General features: G+C 49.1%; 1 protein-coding gene across 1 annotated transcript; it reads right to left on the bottom strand.

The window, feature by feature from the left end:
• Window positions 1-489: 489 nt before the first annotated feature.
• Window positions 490-8,213, bottom strand: pomc (proopiomelanocortin). The gene is made up of 2 exons (XM_033025086.1): window positions 8,068-8,213; window positions 490-1,561 (listed from the first exon to the last, which is right to left on the bottom strand). Exons 1-2 carry the CDS (start codon window positions 8,182-8,184, stop codon window positions 728-730), a joined length of 951 nt encoding a protein of 316 aa, XP_032880977.1. The 5' UTR covers window positions 8,185-8,213; the 3' UTR covers window positions 490-727.
• Window positions 8,214-9,736: the final 1,523 nt, after the last annotated feature.

Here is a 9,736-nt window from a genome sequence, read left to right as displayed (position 1 = left end):
TGGCTCGAAGGGCCAAATGGCCTACTCCTGCACCTATTGTCTATTGACGTGGATCAGTGGGTGGACCACATGGATCAGTTTATGGTTTGGACACCGATCGTCAAATGGGCAACACACTTCAGAGTGGACAACAAGAATCGGTGAGCAGACAACACGGATCAAACAGCAGGCAAAGGCTCAGTAAGTGTTTTACTGTGGGAAGGAGATGAGTGAAATGTGGATTGCCTTCCATGAATGGGGATTGCTGAATATCTGCTGTTGCTGGCTTGCTTGGTTTGGTGTGTGGGAGAGTGCAAGGAATCGAGGGCAATGGGGATCTGACAGGAGAGGAAGTGAGGCTGGCGTAGATCAGCCGGGATCACACTGACTGCTTTGTAGGCCCGAGACATGGCTCACCCACTCTGCTATTTCCTTGTGTATTAATGTTGTTATTGTATTTCACACCACAGTCTCGAACCAAACGAGTAAGCAGACACTGCGAAGTCTGTGACCATTTGCGAAAAAAAAGTTTATTTCTCAGATCCATTTACATAATGTACAGCTCAGTAGGTAGGAAAATATCTCTGTAGAGCCATGGCCTGGACCAGCGAGCACTTAAAGCCCGGGTACAACACTATCTCTTTTATTGATTGATCCAGGGAAACTGCCACAGACAGGTTCTAACTTCTTATTGATTGCTCTAATAGATTGTCGGCAGCTCCTAGCTTTCCTATTTAGCTTTACCCTTCTATTGGCTCTGAGCTTTGGCGTCGTGACCATCCTTGATGATGACGTTTCTGAAGAGAGTCAGCAGAGGCTTCTGACCCCTCTCGCCCCAGGACTTCATGAAGCCTCCGTAACGCTTGTCTTTGAGTGGGGCACTCCACCTGAAGTGTCCAAACTTGTAATTCTCCCCGTCTTTCTTCACCTCTTCCTCGGGCAGGCCACTCTCTATGCTTTCCTGGACCATGTCTTCCGGGTTTCCGAACAGCAGAGGTTGGGGGTGCAAAAGTTCAGGCCCCCCGCCCTGCCCGCTACCCTTGGAACCCCTGCCCCACCTGAAATGGGTCATCTTGTAAATCTTCCCATCTTTCTTCGTGGCATCCCCCTGCATCTTCGCATCCCCCAAGTAGGACATCTCTGCCGGGTAGTCAAAGTCCACGGACTCCTCACGCTTCAGTTCTGGTCCCATGTTCTCAACTGACTCATTATCATAATTACTTGGGTAGACTTTGACGGGCCTCCTCTTCCTGCCCATTGGCTTCCCCCAGCGGAAGTGCTCCATCGAGTAGGACCTCTTATCATTCAGCCTAGGAAACTGCGTGCCCATATCCTCACTTTGCAGCTCGGGACCTTCTGGCTCTGTGGCTGGGAGTTGCACCATCATAGCCCTGACCCTTCCACCCTCTCGCTTGCTGCCCAATAATCCTGTGCTGTTGGCTCTTTTCTTCCCAAACTTGTTCCAGCGGAAGTGACCCATGACATAATTCCTGATGTTCTCCTCAATCGGCTGCAGGTAGCTGTTGCCGGGATAGATCGGGGATTCCAGAGTCTCGTCTGCTTTGCAGCTTTCAAGACATTCCTGCAAACAAGTGGATCGAAAGGTAACTTTCATCTCTGTAGTTCCATCACAAACTCAGCAAAACGCTGTGTTGGCCTTCATTGTGTGAGAATTTGAGTCAATGTCAACCAAAATGCCCCATCTAAACTAGTACCGTTTCCCATGTTTGGCCCATCGCCCTCAAAACATTTCCTAGTCCTGCAAATGTCCACATGCTCCTGAGTGCAGGAGCAAAGCTATCGTGCAATTTGTAAGAGGATGGAATCAGACAGGGCCTTTGAGGAATATAGAGAAAGGAAGCAATAACTCAAGCTGGTATTTAGAAGGACCTAAAGAGGCCACCAAATGGCTGTGGCAAGTCAGATTAAAGAAAATTCCACAGCTTTTTATACCTATGTATAAATGGATTTAAGAGAGAGTTAGATAGAGCTCTAGGGGCTAGTGGAATCAAGGGATATGGGGAGAAGGCAGGCACGGGTTATTGATTGGGGATGATCACAATGAATGGCGGTGCTGGCTCGAAGGGCCGAATGGCCTCCTGCTGCACCTATTTTCTATGTTTCTATATAAAAAACAAGTGCCACCAGAGAGAAGGAAGAACCGCTCATGGATAAAGGAGTGAATTTTGCATGGTCTGGGGATGTAGACATACTACTAGTACTTTGTATCTGTTTTCACCAAGGAGAAGGTACCTGAAGGACAGTGGGATCAGTGTGGAGACACTAATATGCCAGGGCAGTTTGAGATTGAGGAGGAGGAGGGGTTGGGGCTCTTGAAGAGCATTAAGGTGGATAAATCCCCAGGACCTGATGGGATTTATCCCACGTTATTGAGAGGGGAAAGAGATGAGATTGCAAGTGCCTCAATGAAGATCTTTGCATCTTCTCTAGCCACAGGTGAGGTACCGGACAACTGGAGGGTAGCCAATGTTGTTCCTCTATTTCAGAAGGGAAGCAGAGAGAATGCAGGGAATTATAGAGCAGTGATCCTCACATCAGCGGCAGTGAAGTTATTGGAGGGGATACTATGGGACAGGATTTACTCCCATTAGGAAAAGAATGGTTTCATTAGGAACAGTGAGCATGGCTTTGTAGGTGGCAAGTCGTGTCTTACTAACTTGATCAGGTGTTTTGAGGAGGTGACAAAGATGATCGATGAGGGTAGTCCAGTGGATGGTGTCTACACGGATTTCAGTAAGGCATTTGATAAAGTCCTCCATGGTAAAATGATCCCGAAGATGAAAATACATGAGATTCTGTGACTTGGTCGTTTGGATTCGGAACTGGCTTACTGATAGAAGTCAATAGACAATAGGTGCAGGAGGAGGCCATTCAGCCCTTCAAACCAGCACCGCCATTCAATGTGATCATGTCCGATCATCCCCAATCAGTACCCCTGTTCCTGCCTTCTCCCCATATCCCCTGACTCCGCTATCTTTAAGATAGCATTGAGTATAAGAGTCAGGAAACCTTGCTGCAGCTTTATAGGACTTTGGTCAGGCCGCATGTAGAGTATTGTGTGCAGTTCTGGTCGCCCCATTACAGGAAGGATGAGGAGGCTTTGGAGCCTCCATGATCACATTGGATCAGCCGTGATCACATTGAATGGCGATGCTGGCTCGAAGGGCCGAATGGCCTACTCCTGCATCTATTGTCTATTGAGACGATGGTTTACCAGAACCTTGATTAGGGAACATTCGGTACAGGGAGAGGTTGGACAGACTAGGATTGCTTTCTGTGGACATGTGGGGAGACCGGATAGAGGTATATAAAATGATAAGAGGCATAGATAGGGTAGCCAGTTAGCATCTTTTTCCCAGGATGGAAAGATCAAATACCAGAGAGCATAGATTTAAGGTGAGATGCCCAACTTTTCAAGGGAGATGTGTGGGGCAACTTTTTTACATAAGAAGGTGGTGCTGCCGTGGGTGGTGGTGGAGGCAGATACAATTGTGATGTTTAAGAGACTTTTGTACGGGCACTCCATGGATATGTAAGGAATGGGCAGACACTCCCAGGAGGCTGCGGCCGCAGCCAGATTCAAGGTCGGAGATCGCGGGTTTGGGGGGGGGGGGGACCGGTTGAGCCAGCCCACGGCAGAATTCACGGTCATATAACCATATAACAATTACAGCAAGGAAACAGGCCATCTCGGCCCTTCTAGTCCGTGCCGAACACTTACTCTCACCTAGTCCCATCTACCTGCACTCAGACCATAACCCTCCATTCCTTTCCCATCCATATACCTATCCAATTTATTTTTAAATGATAAAATCGAACCTGCCTGCACCACTTCCACTGGAAGCTCATTCCACACAGCTACCACTCTCTGAGTAAGTTCCCCCTCATGTTACCCCTAAACTTTTGTCCCTTAATTCTCAAGTCATGTCCTCTTGTTTGAATCTTCCCTACTCTCAATGGAAAAAGCTTATCCACGTCAACTCTGTCTATCTCTCTCATCATTTTAAAGACCTCTATCAAGTCCCCCCTTAACCTTCTGCGCTCCAATGAATAAAGACCTATCTTGTTCAACATTTCTCTGTAACTTAGGTGCTGAAACCCAGGCAACATTCTAGTAAATCTCCTCTGTACTCTCTCTATTTTGTTGACATCTTTCCAATAATTTTGCGATCACAATTGTACACCATATTCCAGAATAGGCCTCAGCAATGCCTTGTACAATTTGAACATTACATCCCAACTTCTATACTCAATGCTCTGATTTACAAAGCCATGACTTCAGCGTGAGCCCACTAAGCCTGTCTGTCACCGTGGCCTCACTGAAGGTCCAGCAGTTCGTAGCTGGTACCGCGTGGCCAAACTGAACACTGGACGGATCGCGGCTTGCAGGTGGCAGTCGCCGAGCCGGCCCCTTGTTCGTCGGACCCAGCGGACCACCAGCCTGGAAGGGGGGAAGCTGCTGTGCCTGCCCTAGCTCATCCTCCGCAGACCACCAGGGGATGGAGCCAGGGACTTCCGGGCAAGGAGCAAGGCTGATAGGAGAGGTGAGGGAACTGGGGTCTGGCCTTTCGTGCCCTCGTGGCCGGCTGCGGGAGGCACAGCCGGGGAACAAAGGACCGGCGAGGAGAGGGACGTGGTGTCCAAGGAAGGGCAGCAACAGCCTGGGGTACAGGCACCCCTTGTAACAACGAGAGCGTGGACTCTGAACATGGTACCAAAACAGTGAGCCTCCTGCATGTGGCTCAGTAGACTATTCCTGTACACTTGCTCATCGGGGATCAGGGGTTTGGTGGTACTCAACTGGACTGTTTGTAAGGAAAATAATTTCACTAAGTTAGCAATTAACATATGTGACAATAACATGAAGCACTATTATCATAGAAACATAGAAAATAGGTGCAGGAGACCCTTCGAGCCAGCACCGCCATTCATTGTGATCATGGCTGATCGTCTCCAATCAATAACCCGTGCCTGCCTTCTCCCCGTATCCCTTGATTCCACTAGCCCCTAGAGCTCTATCTAACTCTCTTAAATCCATCCAGTGATTTGGCCTCCACTGCCCTCTGTGGCAGGGATTTCCATAAATTCGCAACTCTCTGGGTGAAAAAGTTTTTTCTCGCCTCAGTCTTAAATGGCCTCCCCTCTATTCTAAGACTGTGGCCCCTGGTTCTGGACTCACCCAACATTGGGAAAATTTTTCCTGCATCTAGCTTGTCCAGTCCTTTTATAATTTTATATGTTTCCATAAGATTGCCCCTCATCCTTCTAAACTCCAGTGAATACAAGTCTAGTCTTTTCAATCATTCCTCATATGACGGGACTGTCTATCAAGTGCTATCAAGCACTGGTATTGTTGTCCAGGATATGGATCACGTGCAGACAGATAAGAGTTCATCTTGACATCATGTTGGGTACAAACTCCGTGGTCCATTGGACCTGTTCCTATGCTGTACTATTCTATGTTGTAACTGCAGATGCTGGAAACCTGAAATAAAATCGTGGGGAAAATTCAGCAGGTCAGGCTGCGGAGAAAGAAACAGAGTTCATGTTTCAGGTCAGAGACTCTTCATCAGAAGTGAGAAAATGAGAAGGTGGTGGGTAGAACTAAGATAATCTGTGAGGTGTGAGCTCGGGGCTGTGTAGAGGGTGTGTGGCTAGTAAATGCACAGATGAGACAAAGCATGGCTATGAGTGAACAATGGTGTGTATATGACAGTCATCGGCTCTTGCTGACATTGATCATTTGGTAAAGTGGGTGGAGTAATGACAGATTAAATTAGACCTGAGTGCTGGACTCGGGAAGAACTAATTGGAAACCATACACAGGAAATTGCAGAGAATTGTGGACGCAGCCCAGACCATCACGCAAACCAACCTCCCTTCCACTGACTCCATCTACACCTCACGCTGCCTCGGCAAGGCCAGCAGCATAATCAAGGACGAGTCGCACCCCGGTCACTCCCTCTTCTCCCCTCTCACATCAGGCAAGAGGTACAGAAGTGTGAAAACGCACACCTCCAGATTCAAGGGCAGTTTCTTCCCAGCTGTTATCAGGCAACTGAATCATGCTATCACCAGCCAGACAAGAGAGTGGTCCTGACATCCCACCAACCTCATGGGAGACCCTGGGACTATCTTTAATCTGACTTCCCGGGACTTTATCTTGCACTAAACGCTATTCCTGTTATCTGCCCACTGTGGGCGACTTGATTATAATTATGTATAGTTTTTCCACTGACTGGATAGCACGCAACACACAAAATACTTTTCACTGTAACTCGGTACACGTAACAAAAAACGAAACTAACAAAAGTAAAGCTGGTTGATGGGAATATTGATGGAGGGAGATAAGGGATTGGAGGACCATGGGCGACTGGCAGAGGAGAGATGAGGCCTGGGGCAGATCGATACAGAATGGCGGGCCGATGCTGTTGTTCGGCATATCCATGACCCTAGGGAGTATTTCAGTAACAGATGGGTCCCAATGTCCTAATCCATAGATCTAATGGTGGGAGCATATGGTGCTGAAGAAGACATATGGGATTCATTGTCGACTTGGTACAACTTTATAAACATTGGTTTTGGCCGAAACTGGAGTGCCGTTTGCCATTCTGTGACCACACTGTAGGAAGGATGTGATTTTGCCAGAGAGGGTGCAGAGAGGATTCATCGGGATATTATCTGAATGGTGGCCGATTAGGAAAAGGGGAGATGCAACGAGACCTGGGTGTCAGGGTACACCAGTCATTGAAAGTAGGCATGCAGGTGCAGCAGGCAGTGAAGAAAGCGAATGGTATGTTAGCAGTCATAGCAAAAGGATTTGAGTATAGGAGCAGGGAGGTTCTACTGCAGTTGTACAGGGTCTTGGTGAGACCACACCTGGAGTATTGCATACAGTTTTGGTCTCCTAATCTGAGGAAAGACATTCTTGCCATAGAGGGAGTACAGAGAAGGTTCACCAGACTGATTCCTGGGATGGCAGGACTTTGATATGAAGAAAGACTGGATAGACTCGGCTTGTAATCGCTAGAATTTAGAAGATTGAGGGGGATCTTATTGAAACTTACAAAATTCTTAAGGGATTGGACAGGCTAGATGCAGGAAGATTATTCCCGATGTTGGAGAAGTCCAGAACAAGAGGTCACAGTTTAAGGATAAGGGGGAAGTCTTTTAGGACCGAGATGAGAAAAACATTTTTTACGCAGAGAGTGGTGAAGCTGTGGAATTCTCTGCCACAGAAGGTAGTTGAGGCCAGTTCATTGGCAATATTTAAGAGGGAGTTAGATGTGGCCCTTGTGGCTATAAGGATCAGGGGGTATGGAGAGAAGGCAGGTACGGGATACTGAGTTGGATGATCAGCCATGATCATATTGAATGGCGGTGCAGGCTCGAAGAGCCGAATGGCCTACTCCTGCACCTGTTTTCTATGTTTCTATATTGCCTGGGATGGGGCAGTTCACATGTGAGGTGAGACTGTACCCTGTATCTGTACACTGTGGCCGGCTGGATTGTAATCATGTCTAGTCTTTTTGCTGACTGTTAAACTAAATTAAACCTGTTTTTCGACAGAGTGGAGGGGGGGGGGGGGGGGGGAGACCTGATTAAGGTCCAAAAAGGGACACAGATAGGGTTGATAATGAGTAACAAAAAAGCTGGAGAGACTCAGCAGGTCGAGCAGCATCTGTAGAGGCAGAATGAAGGCTAAGGTTTCAATCCATATACATGGTCTTGATCTATTTCCCACTGCAGATGTCGCCTGATCTACAGATTACCTCCAGCTGTTTATTTTGTGCCAGATGCCAACATCTGCTGCAGTCTCTTGTGCCGAGCGAGTGAGAAGCTTTTCCCACAACAGAGGTGTCTAAAACCGGAAGGCATGGGGCTTTGGGAGAGGGCTAGGGAGTTTATATGTATTACAGGTGGTTTGGTTAACATAGTCAAGATGGGCCGAAGGGCCTGATTCCATGCCCCTCACAACAGCACCTGAGTACAAGAGCAGGCAGTGGAGAGGATATGGAGTAGCTTCTCCAGTCCTCACGGGAGAGGCATTTGCTTGGCTCGACTTACCATCAGTCCTGGCACTGGCAGTTCAAGGCACTTGCTACGTTGCAAGCAATCCTGCAGCTGGCCAGAGGTTGCAGCCCATAGTGAGAGCAGAGCAAGCAGCATCTCCCTCCGCACCATGTTCAGGCAGTAGCAGCAGCAGCAGCAGTCGGGTCTGGCGGAGAAGGAGAATCAGATCAGTCACCCCACTCCCCCAGCACCGTGTCACTGACTGTATCTCCAGCTATGTTATTCCAGCTCCCTCACATCATCCGTCAGTAACCCTTCTCCCCCAACACCCTGCTTCACTGACTGTATCCCCACAGTCACCCCTCTCCCCCAGTGCCCTGTAATTCCACTGGTCTTAATCCAGCACCCTCCCTCAGGAGGATGTGCTGGCGTTGGAGAGGGTCCTGAGAAGGTTTATGAGAACAATCCCAGGAAGGGGGATAAAGGGGAGGCCATTTAAGACTGAGGCGAGAAAAAACTTTTTCACCCAGAGAGTTGTGAATTTATGAAATTCCCTGCCACAGAGGGCAGTGGAGGCCAAATCACTGGATGGATTTAAGAGAGTTAGATAGAGCTCTAGGAGCTAGTGGAAGCAAGGGATATGGGGAGAAGGCAGGCACGGGTTATTGATAGGGGACGATCAGCCATGATCACAATGAATGGCGGTGCTGGCTCGAAGGGCCGAATGGCCTCCTCCTGCACCTATTTTCTATGTTTCTATGAATGAGTGGGTTAACCTATGATGAGCGTTTGTCGGCACTCGGCCTGTACTCGCTGGAGTTTAGAACAATGAGGGGGGACCTCATTGAAACTTGCAGAATAGCGAAAGGCCTGGATAGAGTGGATGTGGAGAGGATGTTTCCACTAGTGGGAAAGTCTAGGACTAGAGGTCACAGCCTCAGAATTAAAGGACGTTCCTTTAGGAAGGAGATTAGGAGGAATTTATTTACTGGTGGTGAATCTGTGGAATTCTTTGTCACAGAAAGCTGTGGAGGCCAAGTCAGTGGATATATTTAAGGCAGAGATAGATAGATTAGTGGAGATGTCAGGGGTTATGGGGAGGAGGCAGGAGAATGGGGTTAGGAGGGAGGGATAGAGCAGCCATGATTGAATGGCGGAGCAGACCTGATGGGCCGAATGGCCTAATTCTACACCTATCCCATAGGAACCTCTCTCCCAGCATGCTCTGTCACTGACTGGATTCCCACTGATCACAGTGAATGGCGGTGCTGGCTCGAAGGGCCGAATGGCCTCCTCCTGCACCTATTTTCTATGTTTATATGATGTTAATCTAGCTCCCCCACACTGACCCTCAGTCTCCGCTCTCCCCCAGCGCCCTGTATCACTGACTCGTGGGGCAGTGGGCATCACTCCGGGACGGGGGGGGGGGGGGTGGGTGGGGAGAGTGGAGGACATGGGTCTGGGACAGGGAAGTGGGGAGAGTGGACAAGGGGGTGGGGAGAATGGACATGGGTCTGGGACGGGGGTGGGGGGTGGGTGGGGAGAGTGGACATGGGTCTGGGACGGGGTGGGGAGAGTGGACATGGGTCTGGGACGGGGGTGGGGAGAGTGGACATGGGTCTGGGATGGGGGTGGGGAGAGTGGACATGGGTCTGGGACAGGGTGGGGAGAGTGGACATGGGTCTGGGACGGGGGTGGGGAGAGTGGACATGGGTCTGGGACG

This window comes from Amblyraja radiata, chromosome 8, assembly GCF_010909765.2.
Source record: "Amblyraja radiata isolate CabotCenter1 chromosome 8, sAmbRad1.1.pri, whole genome shotgun sequence".
NCBI classification, from domain to species: Eukaryota; Metazoa; Chordata; class Chondrichthyes; order Rajiformes; family Rajidae; genus Amblyraja; species Amblyraja radiata.
Note: the sequence above shows the minus strand (reverse complement) of the source record. Positions and strands in the feature narration are given on the sequence as shown.

Coding starts and splice junctions, on each gene's coding strand:
- pomc (XM_033025086.1), bottom strand. CDS start 8,184: ATGGTGCGGAGGGAGATGCTGCTTGCTCTGCTCTCACTATGGGCTGCA. Junction 1,562..8,067: donor TGCCAGTGCCAGGACTGATG/GTAAGTCGAGCC, acceptor ACTTGTTTGCAG/GAATGTCTTGAAAGCTGCAA.